This window comes from Lissotriton helveticus, chromosome 8, assembly GCF_964261635.1.
Source record: "Lissotriton helveticus chromosome 8, aLisHel1.1, whole genome shotgun sequence".
In the NCBI taxonomy this organism is placed as follows: Eukaryota; Metazoa; Chordata; class Amphibia; order Caudata; family Salamandridae; genus Lissotriton; species Lissotriton helveticus.
Window position 1 is genome coordinate 1,669,612,706 of NC_136069.1, and position 23,357 is coordinate 1,669,636,062.

General features: G+C 45.9%; 1 protein-coding gene across 7 annotated transcripts in view; it reads left to right on the top strand.

The window, feature by feature from the left end:
- LOC144773616 (transient receptor potential cation channel subfamily M member 2-like) overlaps nt 1–23,357 on the top strand; it is a 4,189,411-nt gene that overhangs the window by 333,213 nt on the left and 3,832,841 nt on the right. For all 7 annotated transcript variants that reach the window (XR_013600029.1, XR_013600030.1, XM_078658762.1 and 4 more), the window contains exons 5-6: nt 18,287–18,467; nt 21,323–21,492. Coding sequence is in view for 5 of the 7 variants with exons in the window: in XM_078658762.1 (XP_078514888.1) it covers nt 18,287–18,467; nt 21,323–21,492 (351 nt within the window). In the remaining 2 variants the exon portion in view is untranslated. The remainder of the gene's footprint in view (nt 1–18,286; nt 18,468–21,322; nt 21,493–23,357) is intronic.

Sequence of the window (23,357 nt, forward strand, 5' to 3'; positions counted from 1 at the left end):
CCTGCAGCCGGAACAACCCCGCTACAGCTCACCGGATCACACAGGAGCCTCGATCTCTCGTCCAGTGCGGCAGGTCTTTCTGGTTTGAAGGTATCTTACTTTAGATATACAAATGATCTGGTAGATGTACGAATTATTGGCGGATTACATCACCGAGCCTCTGGAGCCTCACTGGTGTGTGGCCATCTCGTATGTGCGCCACCTAGCGCCCCTCGAAGCCCCACCGCCTTGTGTGCCCAAACCAACGGTGCCTAACCAACCCCTAACTTCCCAACTTACCTCTCAAAGTGGTGTTCGCACCCAGAAGTCCTTCGTCTCCCTGCCTGCAGTGCTTTTGCAACCCGGAGGTTCTCCATTGTAAACCACAGGGCGCCCGATGTTGAAACAGTACTCTGCACCCGGCCGCCTCAGTGCCGCGGAGGGTGCACCTTTTGTGCTACTTTGTTTCCCCATTTGCCCTGACCTAAACCGTAGGAGGTTTGCTCCCACAACCCAGTGGCCTGCTTGTTAGCAGCCACCAACTGGAGGCCCCTTATTCCCCATTGGATAACATTGGGCCTCAACACTCTGCACCCTGCCGCCCTAGTGCCGCTGAAGGTGTAACAAGAGTGCATCACTGACCCTGGGTGACCCCTGAGTCTAACCGCAGAACCTTAACTCCCACAGTCAATAACTTACTTTTGAACAAATAACCTGTTTTTCCTCCATAGGATTACATTGACAATTTTCTCCAAAAAGTTTTACTGTGGAGTTTTGAAATCTAAAAATATTCTTTAAAAATCGTACGAATAACCAAAACGCATTTACTTACCTGTTTGCAGGAAATGCCCCAGTGCTGAATCTAGGTATCCAGCACAGAGTTAGAAAAGAAACGTGAAAAGTAACTTACCGGTAATTTACTGAAAAAGCCTCTTCATTTCAATGTACTGTATTTGCCAAGTATTGCAACTTACTGCAACCCCTGTAAATCAAACAAAGTACAATTCCTATTGCATTTTCAAACTGTTCTATAGTCAGCAATGTATTTCTGTAAAGTATTTAATGCTTACCTGTGCCAGGCTTGCTTGGCTCTAAAAATAAAACAACAGTATATTGTTTATACAAAAACAATTGGTCTAGAGTTCAGTCCTTGAGTGTGTGAATTCATTTGCTGACTGAGTGTGTACATTAAATGCTTAACACTGTCCTCTGGCACTGCCTTACTGCTCGACCACTCTACCACAAAAAGAGAGTAAGGTTCTATCTAACTTTAACCTCTGCCTACCTCTGTGGTCACCTGGACTCTATACTCACTATGCCTCATTTTGGTGTAGTATATATAAAGCCAGTTTCCTACAGTATGTCTTTGAAAATAGAAGCTGTGCCTTTAAGATCTAAGATCCCAGAGACCACCAGTATCCCATCATGCACAGCTAGCGGCAGTTACTTCAGTTCTTTTTTCTGGGTCCTGTTTTCAGGACCCTGGAGCATTGAGCTCTACCAATTTCTCTTCAAAATTCACTTCTGAATTTAGCAAATAACTACTTCACTCGACTTCTTTGATCTTCCTCTTTGTGTTTCTGTTTTTTTCTGACAGAAACTTTTCAGTTTTTCACAAAAAAATGCCATCTGTTTTTGATAAGTGCCCGACTGTGGTAGGAAGAAGGCCAAGACTGATCCTCACAGAGTGTGCATTATTTGTCTTCCTGCTTTTCATGTTCCTGATGCTTGTTCCATCTTGAAAACTTTCTCAAAACACACTCTGCGTGATAGAGAGAAAATCCGGCTTCATGGAGCAGAAGAGCGAAGAAAACAGCAGGTCAAGTCTTAAGGTGGGACTCCAGGGCGAGGAGAGGGTCATACCTCTACCAGGGCTCTGTCTTTAGCCTCTGAGGGGTGCCCTAGTAGAAGAAGGGCTAACAAACGGCACCGGTCCCGGTCGACGTCGAGGACAATGACGTCGAGAGGAGGTACAGCGCCGACCTGTTCACCATCGACCCAGGGCTCTGAGTCCAAACTACGTCTACGTTCAACGTCGAGAAAAAGATCATCGACATCGATTTCGAAGCCGGCAACAATACCACATTAGACGGCATCAGGAAGTCTGCTGCCGATGGTGACACCTCATAGGTAGCCGTCGAGAACCTTGTCTCACCGTCCAAGTCGCTTGACGTCGATACATCATTGTCGATCGACGTTGAGTCATCACCGACACACTGCCATCGTCGGCGTCCGACGTCGAAGCAAGATCCTCCTTCTAGGCAACGTCAAAGGTCACCATCGACAAATAAATCAAAGTTGAGAGGGAGTCAAAGAACCTCCTCAGTAACTTTGTCACCATCTTCAAGACTACAGAAGGCGCGTAAGAAGAGGAGACGTATTTAATCGTCAGATTCAGATTATTCATAAACCTATTCTCCGTCTAGGCTCTCTTCATCCCCAGCATCTCATCAGCAGTCTCCAGATGTGGAACCAAGATCTCCGCTTCCTCCGCGTCCTCCTCTACCGCCTCCTCCTACTCCTCCTCCTCCTACTCCTCCTCCTCCACCTCCACCAAGACCTCCACCATCTTCACCACGAAAACCGAGGTCTAGATCCCACACGAGGCATCGTTCTTGTAGTCATAGATCCTCTACACATTCACGTCATCGCCATCATAGATGGAGGTCTCATTCCAGACATACTAGAGACACTTCCTCATCAAGCACTGGCAGATATTCACCTACACTACAATCCTAGAGCCCAGGGGACTCTTCGTGGTGCTGTGCCCCAGCCTGGACCTTAAGTTACACCCACCCACCTGGAATACTATGCCCGACCCTCCCTGGTGCTCCAGCCACAGACTAGGTTGAGATACAAGGCAAATTGCTGGGCGCTGACTCTGCGGCCCTGCTGGAGGTAGTGGGCTTCTCGCTGTCCGATGTGGTCTCCATCTGTACTGCGCGGCACACAGGCTTGTCCCTTCGCTACTCTGGGACCTCTGTGATCCACATTGCTCTCTACCTGTGCCCTACATCCTGGTAGTAGAGACCCTTTAGGAGCATTATTTACCTGTGCCCTGACTTCTCTGGCTGGACAGCCAGATAAACCATCTCCTATACCTGCCTTCTGTGACCGCCTACAAGTGGGAGCTGCACAATGCTGCTTAAGGGGACTGTGCGTGGAGACCCATTAGGGGGTGAACGGTGGCTACACGCCGAAGCCGCCGGGCTAGGTCCTGTGCGGCCTGTGTGTGGGTCTCCTTCACACCTGCCTCCTTCCTGCCTTGAAGATAGACGTTGTCCGGATCAGCGGCCGCGGGAATCCCCTTGCTCCTAGGAGATAGCACTATTCTAATTACAGACTTCGATGAGCTCGCCCTGCATGGCTACCCCTGTAGACCTATACTACCAATATTGGAACCGACTAATATCACTGACAATGACCCGTGATAAACTACAGGGTACCAAGCAGAGCAAGCTGGATCGCTATGCCAGGGCGCAGACGACTAAGCCGGCAGGCCCCGCCTCTAACTGCCCAGACAATGCTTCGCTGATGGCTGCGATAATTCAATCCTGCGATGCTCTGGAGGCCAAGATCAGAGCGGTGGGGTCGGACGTCCTGCTGATCCGCCAAGATCTTCGCAAGGCGGTCGACAGGATAAGAGAAGCCAAGACCTGTATATCTACTACAGAGGATACAATTACATCCCTCCAAAAGATGATATCTTTTTTGGAGTCCATTACAAAGGGGCTTGCGATCAGGGCAGAGGATGCTGAGGGCAGGGCTCAGAGGAACAATCTTAGTTTTGTGGGCTTCCCAGAGGGCTGCAAAGGTAACAACATGGAGCAGTTCCTTACCACATGGATTGCGGGATGGATCCCTCAGTCGTCTTCGTCCCAATGCTTCTTGAACGTGCTCACTGCGCCGTGATGCTTCTTTCTGTACCTCTCTTGCTTCTTTCTGCACCTCTCTTGCTTCTTTCTGTAGCTCTCTTGCTTCTTTCTGCACCTTTCTTTATTTTTCTGATCTTCTTTTGCTTCTTTCTGTACTTTCCTTGCCTCTTTTAGCACCTTTCTTCCTTTAACTACAGTTCTCTTGCTTCTTTCTGCACTTCTCTTGCCTCTTTCTGTACCCCTCTTGGTTCTTTCTTTACCTCTCTTGCTTCTTTCTGTATCTCTCTTGCTTCTTTATGCACCCTTCTGTAGTGTAGTTCCTATATTCCCTATAGGCTCAGCGCATTGGAATAATATATTCAGCAGTGTAGACGTAGGACTGAGGTCGACTAGGTCTCTACTGACTATATTAGACTTAATTAGTTTTGCCAGCTAGCTCAGAGGTCACTAGAAACTTTCTCGAATGTTCAGGAAGGAGTTAACTCTCCGGATTTAGACAAGAAGGGATTAGTTTCTGACAACCGCATAAACATGACAACTTTGCTCCCTCAGAATAAATAGTGTATCTCTAGAGTTGTGTTAAAACAATAGACGCTTATTTCACTCAGTCAATCGTGCATACTTAGTTTCACCAGAGTGCAGAGAAATAGAGAGACGGGCGTTTTCAATAAAAGGTGTTATTTATTGAGCAGTCTTCTTTCTCATGCAAGAGAAATCAGTTGCCACAATTGCAATACTTATCATAAAGTAAAGTGTGTACAGTAAAAGCAGTATTATTAAATAATACTGTAAAAGCATTGATATGGTTTCTTAGCCATATGATACTTTAAAATGGATAAAATATATACATACATAAAACCATTGACTAACGTACTCAACTGGTGCTTCTAAATATGCCTACCCCGGTGTACCTGACCTAAGCCTAATACGTGGGAAGGAGTAAGTAAGTAGCCGTTTAAGTTAAGGTGGTTTTTGCCAAGGAATCTAAATCAAAAATTCTCTTAAGGGTTTAGTCAGCTCCATACCTTGGTAATAGAATGTAGGAGGTCTTGTATCCCTCTCTCAGGGCTCGATATCCCAGCAACCCTAAAGGGTGACTGGAAACACCAGAGCTGGATATTCTCGGCTGAAGAAAAAGAAAGCGTCTTTCTCAGTGCGTCAAAAAGGTGGAGGGGCGGCTTCCTTCGGCTCCTCGCATCAGCTGGGCTTCCGGACAAGTAGATAGCCACTCTGCTTCAAACCACCATGTGTTTTCTTAAGGCAACGTTGTTATATTTTTACCTGAAAGGTGCCGGGTTGACGTAAGGTTGGACATAAGACGTCACTAAGAACTAACAGTTCTTTCTGGACTCTAGGAGATCTTGTGCAAATCAAAACAAGAGCAGGGGGATTTCCCGGGCTGCTGGAGGCTTGGTTTGTTTAAAGAACGCGTAGTACTTTCTAGGAGTCTAGGGAGTAGCTTTGCCGTATTTGGACTGCATGGGCTATTACAAAATATGGATATGAATCTTATGCCTTTATAAGGATATTATTTATTATAACCATATAAGGGCATAAATCGGGAATATCAAATTAGGGTCCTAGATAGAAACACAACACTTCTTTCTCTTTCTGCACTTCTCCTGCCTCTTTCTGTACCTTTCTTTCTCTTTCTGCTCCACCCACTTGCTCATTTTTGCACCTCTCTTGCTTATTTCTGCACCTTTCTTCCTCTTTCTGCTGTTCTCTTGCCTCTTTCTGTACCTCTATTGCTTCTTTCCTTACCTTTCTTCCTTCTTTCTGTACTTCCCTTGCCTCTTTTAGCACCTTTCTTCCTTTAACTGCAGTTCTCTTGCTTCTTTCTGCACTTCTCTTGCCTCTTTCTGTACCTCTCTTGCTTCTTTCTTTGCCTCTCTTGCTTCTTTCTGTATCTCTCTTGCTTCTTTATGCACCCTTCTTTCTCTTTCTGCACTTCTCCTGCCTCTTTCTGTACCTTTCTTTTTCTTTCTGCATCTCCCTTGCTCATTTCTGCACCTCTTGTGCTTATTTCTGCACCTTTCTTCCTCTTTCTGCTGTTCTCTTGCTTCTTTCTGTACATCTCTTGCCTCTTTCTGTACCTCTCTTGCTTCTTTCCTTACCTTTCTTGCTGACTTTCTGTATCTTTCTTGCTTCTTTATGCATTTCTCCTGCCGCTTTCTGCACTTCTCTTGCTTCTTTTTGTGCCTTTCTTCCTCTTTCAGCACTTTTCTTCCTCTTTCTTCACGTCTCATGCTTCTTTCTGCACTTCTCTTGCACTCAGTCATTTACTTAGGTACTACCCATGCACACATCCACTCACTCATGCACTATCCTTGCACTCATCCATTCACTCAGGCTTTATGCATATACTCCTGCATTGTCTCAGGTACTACCCATACACTTATCCAATCACCCGGGCACTTCGCATGCACTCATCCAATTACTCAGGCACTACCCATGCACTCATCCAATCCCCCAGGAACTATCCTTGCACTCATCTTTTCACTCAGGCACTATGCATACACTCCTGCATTCTCTCCTGTACTACCCATGTTCTTATCTAATGATGCACACACTACTCTTGCACTCATCCAGTCCCCGAGGCACTACCCATGCACTCATCCAATCAACCAGGCACTATGCATGCACTCATGCAGTCACACAAGCAATAGTTGTGCAGTCATTCAATCACCCAGGTACTACTATGACCTCAAACATTATAATATATTTAAAAAACCTTTTTTGTATATGTACACTAATAGAACAGGTTTCAGGGATGTTGCAGTTAGCAAATAGCATTTAATAAACCTTAGAAATTCACTAAAAAAACACAGTTTTCAGGGACATTATAGTTAGAAATTAGCATTTAAAAAAACCTTAGAAGTTCACTGAAAAAAATCACATGTTTCAGGGACTTTATAGTTAGGAATTAGCATTTAAAAAACCTTAGCAATTCACTGATAAAACCACAGGTTACAGGAACGTTATAGTTGGGCTAACATTTCACTCGTACATAACCAGAGAAATTCAGCCGTCGGGCCCCCGCAATGCACTGCTAATGATGTCACATATTACATCACTCATAGCATGGTCAGTGACATCACAGCCCCCAGAAACTCAAACAGAGGTGAGAGCCTTCTTAGGCCTCACCGGTTACTACTGGAGGTTTGTTAAAGGGTATGACACCATTGTTGCTCCTTTGAGAGAACTAACATCAAAGAAGCAGCCTAGAAATGTGATCGGGACAGAGGCATGCCAGAAAGCATTTGACTTCCTGAAACAAACCATGTGCACAGCTCCTGTGCTCAGGGCCTCTGACTTTTCAAAATAATTCATAGTTCAAACTGATGATCCAGAGCATGGCTTAGGGACAGTACTATTGTAGCTTTGTGAGGAGGCCCTGGACCAACCTGCAACCTTCATCTCTAGGAGGTTACTACCCCTAGAACAGAGGTGGAGTGGTATTGAGCAGGAAGCCTTTGTTGTGCGTCTGGGCTCTAAAGAGGTTGAGACCATACCTATTTGGGACTCACTTTCAGATTTAGGCCAAACACAGGATCCTTGGTTGGCTAATGCAAATGAGAGATGAGAACCCAAAATTGTTGAGGTGGTCCACTTCCCTACAGGGAATGAACTTTACTGTGGAACACAGACCTGGGTCAGAACACACGAATGCTGATGAGCTCTCTAGGTGCTTACGCTTTAGTGATGAGATCTCCCAGGAGGTTGGGTGGCTCTCCCCACTTTCAGCAGGGGGACACGTGTTACACCTGACAGCCTTTGGGTGGTCTTCCCCCGAAACATTTTTCCTAATTTTTTGCTGTCTGTTTTTGTTGGCTTTAGGACTCTCGCCACTTTACCACTGCTAACCAGTGCTAAAGCGCATGTACTCACTCCCCTAAACATGGTAACATTGGTGTATTCACAACTGGCATATTTAAATTACTTATAAGTCCATAGTAAAGTGTACTACATGTGCCCAGGACCTGTAAATTAAATGCTACTAGTGGGGCTGCAGCACTGATTGTGCCACCCACGTATGTAACCCTTCCAAAATGTCTCAGGCCTTCCACTGCAGAGTCTGTATGTGCAGTTTCACGCCCATGTCGACTTGGCATTTAAAACCCCTTGCCAAACCTTAAACTCCCTTTTTATTACCTATGTCACCCCTAAGGTAAGCCCAAAGTAGCCCAAAGGGCAGGGTGCTGTGTAAGTAAAAGGTAGGACAAATATGTTTTAATTTTACATGTCCTGGTAGTGGAAAACTCCCAGATACACTTTGCACTACTATGAGGCCTACCCCCTCTCATATATTAACTTTGGGGATTACTTAATACATCTATTAAGTATAATTACTGATTGAGAAGGTTTGGAACCTATAAACTTTAAATGATAAACCCTCTTTAATGGTAAAATTTAATTTATCATACAAGTTTGAAAATGCTACTGAGTGGAGTTGAGCACATCACCACCTGCACCTGAATAGGCTGTGCCCAGTCTCCTTACAATAGGCCGAACAACCCTGTACTGTTGGTGTGGCCAGCTTGGAGCCAGGACGAGAGAGGCAGGAAAGTCCTAAAACTTCAAGGAACTTTCCAGGAAACTGCTACCTTCTGGAAGCAGGGTACCAGGGTATAAACATAGGGCTCTCAGACCCACTCCTCAGTTCCCTACTGGGTCTGCAGTAGGACTCTGCTGCTCTGACCTTCTATGCACTCTCCCAGTCTGCTGCTGTCCTTGGAAGGACCACTTGCCTTGAGCCCGCCTTGTACACTCAGAGGCCAGCCCTGCACCCAGGTCTTCCAGAAGTGACTCCAAGGACTAGTTTGCTGGTCACCTGTTCCGAGCCACAGGAACATAAAAGGCTCCCGCCATCTTGAACCCGCACCTGGACCCAATCTGAGTTTGTCCTGAACCCCCAAGAGGTCCCCTTCCGCTCTTGGACCCTTGGATGTGATGCTAAACGTGCCCAGAGGGCCAATTTCCAAAACTGAGGAATTAACTAAATTTGGCCCAACAGTGCTTTGAGAACAAGGAGGAGACTAGGACCAACCTGCTTGGTACTCAACTGGAACACAAGATCCCGCTCGGCATTTTTGGCAGTTCGCAAGCACCGCGATTGACTACTACTCAGACACTCACGAAAGGGAGCACACTCGCTCCTTCATCCTCTTAGCGGCTGTCGGCAGAATCTCCTGGCGGAATCACTTTTTGTTAGCTTTACTAAGCTCAAATCTCCCCGCCGCCATCATTGATAAGTGCGCATACACAATCGGATTTTGAACGGATCTAGCAAATAACTCAAACACGAGTTCTCTTATCGGTCATAGAACCAAGAGTCCATAACTGTGACTCCCACGCTTCACCTGGTCTAGAGCCCGGCCTGGTCGGAAGTATCACCGGCTTAGCGACCTTTCTTTCTTTTACCTGAACTACACAGCCCTGAGGAGTCGCATTGCTATGCGACGAAACACGTGTTGGCTGGCTGCAAAAGACATTAAATGAAGATATTCTCATAAGACATTGTGGTTTCTTTGACAGCTATATTTGATTGACACATGTCCACTGTGACACGGTCTAGAGAAAGAGAAAAGTATTTACTGTGTTACTCTCTTGTTGTGTGCATTAGGTACTTTGCTTTTTTTCTGTAACGTTTGATCTTTGAACACACGCCTTCGAGGGGTTATAGGGCTTATCCTCTCACTCAGTGCACCAACACCCATTATTTATATCGCTTACAAACCTTTGCGTTAACATTAGCTGAGCGCCCATTTTTCCCTTCATTTAAAAACCCTGTCTTTTAGGTTATCCAACCTGCTTGCCTATCCGCCAGAGGTGCATTGTTGGTCGGATTGACTTTGCTGCTTCTCCCTCTACGTTCTTCTCCACAGCATCAAATCCATTTCAGTAGTCCTTCGCCAGAGGGGTATCCGACCTTGTGGAACTGTCTTTGGTCACAGCCTCCTGCTTTGTCATGCTGGAAATCTTCGACTTCCATCTTGACGACTAATTCCGAAGGTGAAAATCTCAAAGCTGCTTTGCTCCACAGCTACCCAACGTTGAGGCTTCCCCCTTTGGACATTCTTGCAGCCTTGCCCTGCTGAACTTCTACCTTCTCAGAGACATTTTCTTCAAACATTTTCCAAGTCTGAAGGTAAGCGCTGACTGGGCCCGATCCACTACTTGTATCCAATGCACGCTCTATTGCAGTCAGCCTTAACATTTGACTTTCCCCGGTCTAGTGTACCCAGATAACCCAGTTGGCACATTGGGGTTCTCAGCACTGTTTTTCCAGAAATTCTTTAAAAATTCATAACTCAAGTTCTACTTATTGGGTTCTTGTTGTTGGTCTTCACTGGTTTACTGTAATAAGTGTTGCACAAATACATTTCACATTGACTATTAATTTAAGCCTGCCTGCTCTGTGCCAAGCTACCAAAGTATGAGCACAGGTTAATTTAGAGAGTGCATCTGACTTACCCTGACTAGAGTAGTGGTCTCTAGTGGACAGGGTGTATACCTCTGTCAATGAGATAGCCCATTTCTAACAGGGATGAATACATACAGCTGGCCCAAAATGATTAACCCTCCTCACATTACCCAAGCATGACCATGCACACTTCAGATATAATCAGGGAATGGATGCACATAGGCATGATATACTATACTACTTTACTAATGAGATCAGATAGGCAGTCTCCCACTGTGTTTCAGGCAAAAAACATAACTGCACTCCTATAATCAGCTTCATGCAACCTTTAGTAGTGTCATGGCTAGTGCCGCTTAGAGTGAACACCAACCATGTAACAAAGTCTAGCACTCTGTTGGCACTAAAATCACACACCGTGCTTGGCAGCACACTTGTGAGAGGATTCAAAAGTACAAGACAAATGCCAGGTTCACCAGCACAATAACATTAGGAGCAGGTTCAGGGAAATTGCTGCAAGGACTTTCATCCTTACTGACATTTCAGATTACAGATCTTCCTTTGGATTATAGACCATGCTCTTGCATCTGATTTGAGATATTCACTGTGCTCCAGATCATACTGACTTTACTTCACATATCAGAGGTTGAGGAGAGTACAGATTAGATATTGTTCATGCTTCAGTTTAGAAATATTAATTTTATGTCAGATTACAGATGCTGGTCTCTTTCATTTGATTACATTTACACTTTAGTTCAAACTAGAGATCTTGACCTTGCTCCAGAAATAGAAATATCAATTTATGCTGCAGGTTAGAAATCTAGATCTTCAGTTAAAATAGAGATCTTTCATTTGCCTCAGATTAGAGACAGTAGTGTCTCTAGATTCAAGATTTCAAGTTTGCTTCAGAATATACATAACTGTTTTGCTTATGTCTGAAGATATTGATCTTGCATCAGAAAGGGCCTTGATCTTGCTTCTGATTGGTCCTTTAAAAATTGCTGCAGGTAAGAAATATTTCTCTTGCCTTAATATATAGTTACTGTTGTAGTCTCCTTGGATTGCATTCATGGATTCGATCTGCTAAATGGTCTTGACTTGAGCAGTGAAACCTCCACGCCACCAGATCATGCATTCCCAGCAACTGAAGCCAAAGTGAGAGGCCCCATTGGGAAGGCGTCAAAGTCTGCAATAACACTGCAAACTCATGATGCTTCACCTAAATATTACACTGCTGAAAGCGGCAGATTAAATCAGCGGTTAAACTATGGGGAAAAATGAGGAATTATTGGGTGAATCAGACCTGGAATCACAAATTCTCCAGGTAATTTTTCACTTTTCAAACTTCCCAGGGTTCAGTCTGTAATTTCAGTTAATTTTGCAACCCTGGAGTTAACAGGACCTATAATATTGTTAGTTACGTTAGTGCAGGATGAATTTGTTATGAGACCTTAAATGGTCTTCTAGATCACAACCCAGTGGTTGTCTGACATAGATGTAACAAGTTTAGGTCTAGGAAGAGAGATTGGGATGGTTTATAATGCTATCAAGTGTTACACATATGGCTTGAAAAGTCCATACATATGGCTCTATCTTTGAGAATGGGACCCGTTTATTTGTTGTGTGCAGCCTTGCAAAAATTAATATGTACATGCAAGGGTCAGTACTGCATTATCCATGCTGTCTTGTAGGCAATAGAGTGTTGTTTATTTATTTATTTTTAAAGTTTTATATATCGCGAACATGACCACCGAGGGTATCAAGAGTGCTTTACAGATTATGCATCACGAAGGTTATAAGCAAACAAAACAGAATAAACAAGGCAACAAAATCAAAATCTAATTGACAAGCATTATCCTGAGGGAAAAACAGACACAACAAAATCAACAGCGCAACAAAGTCACAATCTAGAATTGTCCAAGAAACTCATGAACCAGGAGGCTGGGCCAGAATCAACGGGTATGGACCCAGAAACCAAATGAAGGAGCCATGCTAAGGAAGCCAATTCAGGTCCCGCAAGTCCGGAGAGATGTGGTGGTATTTTTTTGTGCCAGTTAAGAGCCTAGCAGCGGAGTTTAGGGAAGCCCTAAGAGGAGCCGTCCTCACTCTTGGCAGGCCGCAAAGTGTTGCGCTACCATAGTCCAGATTTAAGATCACTAAGGCTTGTACTGCAACCTTTAGGTCATGAGCAGGGAGAAAGGGTTTGAGTTTCCTGAGTAGTCGGAGTTGGAAGTTCGCTCCTTTGGTGAGGGAACTGATGTGCTTCTGTATGTTCAGACTTTTGTCCAGAATGATACCCAGTGAAGATGCCGAGTCCACAAGGTGCGGTCTACAGTTAAGAGCAGTCAGCTGATTCAGCCATTGCTCCATGACAGGAGATTGGTTGTGGGGTGAGATCAGAAAGAATTCCGTTTTAAGAGCATTTAACTTCAAGTGATTACTTGTCAACCATCTTTGTGTTTCCAGCTGGACTGAATTGAGAGACTGGATGTCTTCGGGGAGGCGATCTTCAGGTATAGTTGGGTATCATCCGTGTACATATGATAATGAATGCTGGAGGATTTTAGGATTTCTGTCAGGGGTTCCATGAACAGGTTAAAGAGTGTGGGGAACAGTGCTGAACCTTGGGAAACCCCCAAAGTGACCGATGCAGGATGTGACAAGGAGTGGTTCACCTTGAAGCTTTCGGATCTGTTGTGAATGAACGAAGAGAACCAGTTTAAAACTGGCCCAGGCAGCCCCATCCTATGTCCCAGAAGGTCAATTAGGGATCTTGTTTGACAGTATCAAATGCTGACGAGAGGTCAAAAAGGATCAATAGGCATGCTTCATTGTGATCCAGCATTCTAAGCGCATCATATACAATGTGCATTAGCGCCAACTCCTTATTGTGACCTGGACAAAACCAGATTGGCATTGGTCCAGGAGCTGGAAGTGGTCGATGGGATGACAGAGTTGGGCGAGCACACATTTCTCCAGGAGTTTTGCTAAGGTGGGGATGTTGGTGATTGGTCGAAAGTTACGAAGGTTCGTGGGATCAGAATTTGGTTTCTTGATGATCGGGGTAACTTGACCTTATTTAAGGCAATCAGGATTGAAACCTTGCATAAGAGAAGCATTGACGATCGTCATCCAGAGTGTTAGTAAGGAGGATCTCACTTCCATGAACAAGTTCGATGGCAAAGGGTCTTTGTAGTGATTAGAAGGATTTAAGGTCAACAGCATTTTACGTATAGTGGGTTCATCCAAGGTTTGGAACACACTCCAAGATGCATTGTTTTTGGGGAGGAAGGCTGTGAAGGGTCAGTGTTAGTCAACTCTGAAGGGTGTTCAAAGGACCACTCGGGAGGAGATCACGGGCCAAGTTTGGACCACACTCCAAGATGCATTGTTTTTGGGGAGGAAGGCTGTGAAGGGTTAGTGTTAGTCAACTCTGAAGGGCGAAGGGTGTTCAGAGGACCACTCAGGAGGAGATCACGGGCCAAGCTTAATTCCATCTCAATCTTAGTAGACTTATCAGTGAAGAAAACAGCGAATTCTTCGCAATTCAGGAGTGTCACTTGACCCAGAGAGGAGAGGTTAGGATTATTGTTAGCTTGGGACTTGATGAGTTAGATGGATTTTGGCTTGATCTAATTGAGTTCTGAGGAAGGTGGCCTAAGAGCATCTGATGCGTTTATTGTATGTGCTTCGCAAGGATCTCAAGTGACAGAGATGTTCAAGGGAGGGATGCGATCGCCATTTCCTTTCTGCAAGCCTTAGATTTCTTTTTTCAGCACTAATACTATCATTGAACCACGGATTGGAGCATTTGGAGGACACTCGTTTAAGCAGAAGTGGTGCTACTGAGTCAAGTACATTAAGCATTGAGTGGTGATAGTGGGCCGTCAGGTCATGGACATCCGCCATGTTCAAAGGGGGTGGTAAGATGCTATCACAGAGCGCCGTCAGGTCTTGCGATTTGATGTTCCTTAAACATCTTTTTAACTGTTTTGGGTTCTTAGGTTGGGATCTGCTTGCTCTTAACAATTCAAGGACGAGGAAGGTGATGCAGTAGTGGTCCGTCCAGTCACATGGAAGGATCGACTCCAGGAGGAGAGACTTGGGCTTGCCAATGACCAGATCTAGCATGGCTCCTTTGTTATGCGTGGGGCGTCACATCATTGGGAAAGGTTAAGGTCAAGTAGGAAGGATTTGAGGCTGTTGACAATCACATTGTTCATATCATTCCAGTGGAGGCTGTAATCTCCCAGGAAGATCTGAGTGCCCTGGAAATCTGCATTGATGAAATAATATCAATGATCTGTTCTATAAAGGGAAGGTTGTCGCGAGGGGGGTGGTATAACATATGCAGTTTGCATGTATGATTGTTGCCCCCAGTAACTTCAAAGCATAGATATTCGCAAGACGGCAGGAGGTCAGCATGAATGACTTCCACTGTTAAATTACTACGATGTAGGCATGCGATGCCTTCCCCTTGACTACTAGTTCTATCCAACCTAATGATATCAAAGTTGGGTGGCATTAAAAGGTCCGTGTTAGGAGCGGCTAAGTCATTTAGTCAAGTTTCCATCAGCATTAAAAGGTCAAGATCTTGAACAAGGATGAGATTGGCAATAGCCACAGCGTGTTTAACAGCAAATCGGCAGTTTAGGAGCGTACATTTGAGACTAACGAGGTTTTAGTTGATGGGGGTAGCGTGGTAGTGACTATTGTGAGGTTGTTCATATTTAACCCCTTTGGCTCCCGGCCATCATGAGTTTCGATGGGCATGCGCTGATGACGGCCGGAAGCCATCATGACCACGCCCGCGATCGGAATGTGCCGCACAGGCGCAAAATCACGGCCGCAGACAGGGGATTAAAGTTCTAGTATTTGGCTTAGGTTCCCTGAAGTGATCAGTGGGGATTGATTCAATAATTAAATGCGAGTTAGAAGGGGTGGAATGAAGTGGCAGATCACAAGTCAGTAGTAGAGGTTGAATATCACTCTGAGACATGGCGTATCTACATCTGGGGAGGTGAGAGGGGTTAGGGTGCGGAGTGGAGGCCAAACTATGGGGTGTGTGGGTGGAGTGGGTTGTGGTTCGCCTGGGGGGGGAGTGCCGCCAGGTGCAATCGCAGTAAGGGCACAAGCGTAGATGTAGCTTGGTCATAAGGTAGCGGCCTAATCTGGAATCATCTGAAAGATTCTCGGTGATCTGTGATAGGCGACAAATATCAGCCTCAAGTTGTTGAAGGCAGAGTGCAAGTCGGTCTTCCAATGAGGTGTGTGAATGGGGTTGTGAGGCTAGGTCCCGGGGACCAAGCGGCTGAGGATAGCTTGTGGGGGAAGGGACAAGAAGGGCCGGTGGCGAGTGGATGGGCCCGGGGCAACGGGTTCTGGGAAATGGAACTGCGTGCTTAGAGGGATGTATGGGAAGGGAGGACGTGACGGACAGCAGGTGACCCTTGCCAGCCTGTGTGGCCAGGACGGGATTGCGGGTAGAGCTGGGGGACGGGATCATGAGAAAATCCGGGCAGCGTTGTGAGCAGTGGAACTAGAGGAGTTAGGGGAGTTAGAGCCAGCTAACCGTGTGGGGGGAGGGGGCATGTAGATTCTCAAAATGGCTGTGCATTCACAGCTCATTACCAGCGGGCAGTGCTGTGGAATTGGTATTCAGATTAGAGGTAGCTAGAGAAGGGCTTATCGGAACAGATGTCAAGTTGGCAACTGGTGGTGAAGAGGCGGGAGATAGAATTTGCACAGAATGGGGAACCCTAGCATTCCGAACATGCAGTACTGTAGAATTGTCATTCTGAAAAGAGGCAGCTAGATGGGGGCCATTCAGAGCATATGTCAGGTTGGCAGCAGGTGATGAAGAGGCTGGTGATAGAATTTGCACAGTATGGGGAACCCTTGCATTCACAACATGCAGTGTGGTGGAATTGCTATTCTGAGTACAGGTAGCTAGAGGGGGGCCCTTCGGAACAGATGTCAGGTTGACCGCTGGTGATGAAGAGTTGGGAGATAGAATTTGCATGGACTGCGGAACCCTTGTGGGGCTAGCCCCTCTTTGGGAGCGACACTGAGGTTATCGACTGTCTTCATGATGATGGGTAAGAAGTTGTCAAACAACATTAAATTGTAGTCAGAGGCTTCGATAAGGATGGTTCCGGTCTTATAAATTGAGATGGTGGCTTCAGCTCTAAACGCCGGGGAGGGCGCAACGGTCACTCTGAGACCGTGAGGAGTTTTAAGGGAAGAGGACATCTTGAGAAGGGTGTAAACGGCCTTCTGCCATTGAGCATGTCATTTAGTGTAGAAGATGAGATCATTTATGGAGATACCTTTGTTAAAGGAGAAGACGGGGTCTGAAATAATAGTTTCAGAATGGATTATAAGTAGTCTATGTTTGAAGATTTTTGCAGCATTTTTTTGGAAGGTTCGTATGATATATGATTAGGAAAGCGTTGTGGCCCGCCGTCTCAAGGTTGGGAGAGATGAGCTTTGGAGGATTCAGCACCAAACCAGCACCCGCCATGTCTCCTCACCGAGGAAGACTAGATATGCAAATAAACTGGGCAGAAATGTGTGCCAACCATAGGGGGCGTGGGGAGGCCAAGAGTCTGGTCATGGTCAAGATGTTTCCAGGGATTAGATGTGTATTCAGAGGGAGAATGATCTAGGATTCTACAGGCAGGCCTGTATCAAACAAGGCAATAGAGGAGATAACCATCTCCACCTATGCGGTGATATGGCAAACTAAGCAGACACATGTGAGGCATTTAGATGGAAGAGCATACTCCAAGGAGGCAATCCTGTCCTTTACATGTTCAGAGGTAGGCAGATCAAGCAGGCCGTTTCATACAAGGCCCTATAGGAAGTATTCATTACCACCTTCATACAAGGCCATAGAGGAAATATCCATCACCAACTATGTGGAGAAGGGTCAAAATAAGCAGGCTCCTGTGTATGAGATGGGAGGAAGGCCACAATCCAAGATGGCCACCCCTGTTTGGAAAGGAACTCGCCTATTTCACTTTCCATGTCTGGTCCTAAACAACAAGCCTATTTCACTTTCCATGGCCAGCAGTACCTAGTGCTTATGGAGGGTGGCGCCCTTCAGCTCCCGAGGGAGGATGCCCAAATGGATGCCAAACCACATCTCAGATTGGTCTACTCACTTAAAGCCCCCTGGTTGGTCCTGGTAAACGTTTTCCTTAGTATCCACAAGGGAAGTCCCTCATTTTTTAGCTGGATGGAAACAGGACTCCCAGTTGCCGAGCAGATTCTAGTCCTTGCTATGCCACTGAAGTTACCAATCAACCTCTGCTTTAATGAGAGCACAGATGCAATGTATTTGTGCCAATACATTTAAACAGTATGGGATATTATCACCATCTAAAGGCGGTACAGCATATCGCAGATGTGTAGCAAGACTTTCAATATTTTTACTAATGCTTGTTCAGGTGGGCTTCAAGTTTACGCCTCTCATAAACTGGAAATAAATGGAAAAGAATAATTTTGAGAAAGGAGGACACATCAAATTGCCCTGATGTGGTCCCTATAAAGGATAAAACATGTTGGCTGGTCTGTTTTAAGTGTGATGGAATTGGATACTTAATAAAAAATAACTTTATGGAAAAAGCCACCAACATCCGGAAATGATTTGAAAAACGAAATATGGAAAGTAATTGAAAACAAAAGAGTGATTACAGATACATGCAATTTGAACTGGAAAGTTCAATGTGAACAAGGAGAATTTGGTTGCCCTCCTAATATTACGAAAGACTTTCATATTTGACTTATTTAGTGATGCAGGAAACAAGTTTGGGGGCATCATTTGAGATAGTTTGGTCATGTTTTTACTGTTCTTGCAGCATAATTTCGGAGTACCACTTTGATTCTGCAGCACAATTCCTGCTGGTACTAATTATTTATTAGTGTTTCATAGAAATATAGTCTACATGTGTGGTGGACTCGCTTGACCACTAAAACTTTTTCTTCTGATGCTTTTTCTCCGTAGTATGTGCGTGCCTCCATCAACATCTCTCCCAAAGTTCTCTATGAAATGATGACCGACCATTGGCAGCTCAGCAAGCCCAACCTGGTGATCTCCGTTACAGGAGGAGCCAAGCACTTCAACATGAATCCAAGGCTAAAGGACCTCTTCAGCAAGGGGCTCGTCAAAGCAGCTCGAAGGACAGGTGAGGAGGGGCATCTCAACACACATCAGTATTGAGAGCCTGGAGACCCTGGGTTCAGTCCATCCCTTGAGATAAAACCATACAAATGGTTATTAGTATCCCTACCTGCTCCTAGCTCTTCATTCCCTTTACAGTTGTCATACACCTATGTGCTTCCTAAGTAAGAGCAGAGCTGGTGCATGCCAAGCATGGGTGCAATATAACTATGTTCCTTTACTTAGAAATGTTTTCATTTTTGTTTTCATTAATGTGGATTTTAAGCGATACTTTGAGCCGTACATTCCGAACACCTGCCAGACTGGTAAATTCACATGAAGGGGTTATTCCTGGTTAGTCACCTTGCCAGTCTAGTTGGCTGAAGAGAAACTCTCGTTCCACCTGTGGCTTTCCTTCTCCACCTATGATATTAATTTATTTTGGTAGTTTCCAATTCTACAGTGGGTCATAAGTATATTCTGGAGTAAATAGCGCTGCTTTCTCAAAAGGTATTGCAGAAGGATGCTGAGTTTCACACCCCTATTGAATGTTAGCCCCACCTTGGATTAAAAAAGGGTACCACAGGGTGCTCACCCCATACATTTACGTGGCAGCCATCTTCTACAAACAACGGAGAAACATATATTTTGCCACCAATCAAATCCTGCAATAGTAATCTATTGACACCTTTACCGTCACAATTCTTTTGTACCATCAGAATGCAAGATTCCTGGTCTGGCCTCACTCACCACCACTAGCGAACTCCTCGAGTTCTAAAACACACCTTTAAAACAAACATTAAATATGAAAAGTCCGGTCATCGCTTTCCCTTTTTCCCATAGTTGCGGCACACGGCAGGTTGTCCCCTGTGTCCACTTTTATTTGCCCTGGCGGTATGGGTTCGCCGAGACCCAGTGCTTTGAGGCTTTAAATGGCCGAGGTCACAACCTGACCGCATTGCACTATATGCAGACGACGTCTTATTCTTTATGACTGATCCATGGATCTCGGGTCCGCGTACCCTACGGATCCTCCGAGTCTTCTGCCAGACCACCGGGTTCCATACCAACCCTTCCAAGTCTGTACTGTTTGCAGTATGTAGTCATCAGGGTAGGAGTACGTGGGCAGCTCAGGTAAAACACGCAACAGAGGGATATATATGTCTCCCTTTCCACAGATCGCATGGGTGCGCAATATCAATCCACTTCTTGCCGGCCTCATGAGACGAGACTGCCATATGGTCATCCCTACCTCTTTCGCTGTATGGGCAATCAGCGATTTTCAAAATGGTCTCTCTCCCCTGAGTGCTTTATTGGATTCAAAATTTTCCGTATCATACACTGGCTCATGGTTTGCGCAAATAAACGCCATACGTAATAAATTCTTATGGGGCGGGGGTGCAGATAGAGTGGTGCTACAGACCTGGTGCAATCTACATAGTGTGGCGGCATTGCTGCGGCAGACGTATACTATGTGGCTTCTCACCTTTTGGTCATTAACAAATGGTGGTACAATAGACCTATAGACACACAGCAATGGAGGGGGCTCCCCTCCTCCGGCTATTATATAGCGCACAGAGCCTTGACTCTCTATCTTGTGCCAGCAGAACAACGATTCGGCTCTGGTGGAACACTGTTCGGCGGATGGGATGGCATGGGCGTCTGACTCAGGCAACACCCCTGTGGCACGATACATACTTACACCAGGTGGCAACATTAATGGGGTTCCGTCAGTGGGACCTGATCGGCAAATCCACACTTGAGGACATCATGTGGGGCACTTTCCTAAAGTCCTTCCAGCAGCTGCCGGAGGAGTTTCAACTCCATAAAACCCAGTTCTACAAATACCTCCTATTTGGGCCATGCTCCAACCCCCATGCTTTCAAATTTGGACGGCCTGGACAAATATATCAGACATTGACAACGCATTCCACTCCGACCCTGCGTAAGACCAGAAAGGCGTGGCAAGATGGTATCCCAGACCTTACAGATACTGACTAGGATGAGGAAAGAGCCAGCCCCTGGGTTGCTGCGGTGTCCTCTAGATACCGTCTCATTCAATTTAAATTTATTACACGCGCCTTCGTCTTTGGAAGATGGGAGTTATCGCTTCCTCTCAGTGCCTATGTTGTGAAAGGGAGATGGGGACGTTTTTCCACACATTATGGAGCTGCACCGCAATACAGCCCTTCTGGGGCAGAGTCTCGACCTGTCTAAAAGAGGTGCTGTCCTGGGGTCTTCCTCGCGACCCTAGACTGTTCTTACTCCATAGCACTGACAACATAGGGGGAATCGATACAAAACAACACTTGCTCTTCCTTGCTCTCACTATCGCTAAGCACGATATTGCTCTGTTATGGAAGGGATCTTCCCCACCAAACTTAGGGAAATGGCGAAATGAATTAGACAAATGCATTGGTGTGGAGAAAGCGGTGATTCAGACGTGGGCCTGTCCTCAGAAGCATTGGAAAATTTGGTCTAGATGGGCTACGTCCCATGGTATAGACCTTCCCCCTATTCCCTCTTTAACCCCTTGACAAGCAGTCTTCATCAGATGTTCTGGGCCATAATACGCTACATATTGTGTTCTCCACTGGGGCATACACAGATACTTCTACATGCTCTTCTATGTGGGTGGTGTGGGATAGTCGGCACAAACGTTCTGTTTTTTGTTGTTGTTACATATGCAAAATATACCCAATGGTGTTTCCACGCCTTGTACTTTACCATTATCCTGTCTTATACTGGTTTATGTCGGGCAACTGCCCAAGCGGTACTATAAAAACTCAATAAAATATGTTTTTAAAAAAAATATGGAAAGTCCAATTGTAGATGCAGATCAGCATGCCCAACTAATCTTTGCACATTCTGGTAATTTAGGGGCCTGGATCATCACTAATGGCTGCAATGCTGGTCTGACAAAACTTGTTGGAGAAGTACTGTGCGACTTCATCAGGAGTGGCAGAGGACACCCCCACCATGAAATTGTCGCCATCGGCATCGCCCCCTGGGGCACCGTCCACAACAGGAACAGGCTGATCAGTAAAGAGGTGAGGCAAAGTGACATTGGAAAAAGGTCAACAAATGCAAGTGATGAACAGGCATGTGAAATACAAAAGGGGAGGGCAGATATCCTAAAGATTTCCATGGAGGGTGAAGTGAGATTAAGGGTGGATAGGTAGAGTCCGACGCTATAAATGTCACCCATGAGAACTTGTTTAGATGAGAAGATGGCTTGGAGGATAGGTGGAGGTGTGGTGGGACTCTCTAGAGTTGAGCATGTTGAGATTTTAACATGGCGAATCCCATGTGGGAAATATATATATATTTTTTTATTTTTTTTAATATTTTTTTTATTTTAACAGTAAGACAAGAGGAGGCATTACAGATATCAGGTGTCAAACTTTAAAATGCAGATCAGGGACAGGCGGGGGAATTATACATACAAATAACCATCGTAAGGAACACATGGCCTATCGCGATTACGCATATAAGAGAAAGAGAAATAAACAGTCTATTATACGTTCAAAAACAATCCCACCCGCGCTACCCCGTCCTCAATGATACCGGATAGTTAGAGCCAATGTAGACACCCGAACAATGAATGATCCGTGGAGAAGAAACAGCCCACCTCTCGTAAAAAGGAAAAAGGAAAGAGAAAAGGGGCCATAGAACAAAACAAAGGCAAAATAAAAAAAACCTCCCCAAACCCCCCACCCTGCACCCCTGCAATGGCTACGGCCTAACCCCACTAGCAGCGTGCCTGTCGCCCAAGAACTACCCTAAAAGAAGGGAAAAAGAGAAAGTGGAGGAGGAAAAAGCAAACACACTCCCGGTCTCCCATACACCCAGCAGGTAGCGACCACCCCGGAACATAGTAAAATCAATATCCAGCAAAATATACAAACCAATCGGGGGAGTATAGTCAAGAACCACCCGACTCCCGTCACATTATAGGCACAACCCCGGTATTGTATAAAGTTATTGTATCAGATCCGAACGATCAGACTCAGCCCTGGCCAGTACGGTCATTCTTAAGAGTCTTTCGCACTTCTTGATGGAAAAGGCAGAGCGTTCATAAAAGTTCATGTCAGTGCAGAAGGATCGAAAACAGGATAAAAGTTCACGAAGTCCACCAATCGAACGAGGAAAGGTGTCCAGGAACAGCGAATGTCTCCAACAGTCACTGAGGAACTTGTTACCACACAGAAAACCGTCTATAGATGAGTTAGGCGGCAGCAGATTCGCGCAAGAGACGCTGGCGATAAGCACGGGCTGGCTTGTTGTTAATGGGAGACCGCCAAGGCTTATGAAATCCGGGATCTGCACGGGGACCTCGATCTCAGATGTGCAGTGCAACGCTGGTACCACAGCTAGCTGGAAAGTTAACGGAGAGTTGTCCTCCGGTCCCAGGATACGTCCACTTTTACAATCAGTGTCCGGAACACAGCGATGGTGTGCGAATGGAGAGCCCCAATGGCGGCCATGACGGCCTGAAGCGATGGCGTGCCTTCCGTCTGCTCCATCCCCTCTCAATAGGAGATAGAGCAGGACTTGAACCCCAGAGGCCGGCTACTCCGGGGTAACAGGCCACGCAAATCCGATGTCAAACAGTGGGCGCTCCTCGTCTGGCAGAACACACCGTCACCGTTAGCGAGGGCCCAGCCCGTCGGCCCCGAGAGGGTAGCAAGGTCTCCGGGCACCAGACCCCCACCACGGCAACCGGTGTGGCACGCTGGTGCGTCCTCGGTGTAGACTGTTCACAGGATCGTCACCAAAAATCAACAATTCACGGCACACTTCGGGAGACCGGGCTCAGTCCAGGTCTCACGGCCGATGTTGATCAATTTCGATCCGGATAGACTAGAAATCGAGGCCCCGGCTTCCACACGTTGTTAGGCCGAGAATGGAAACA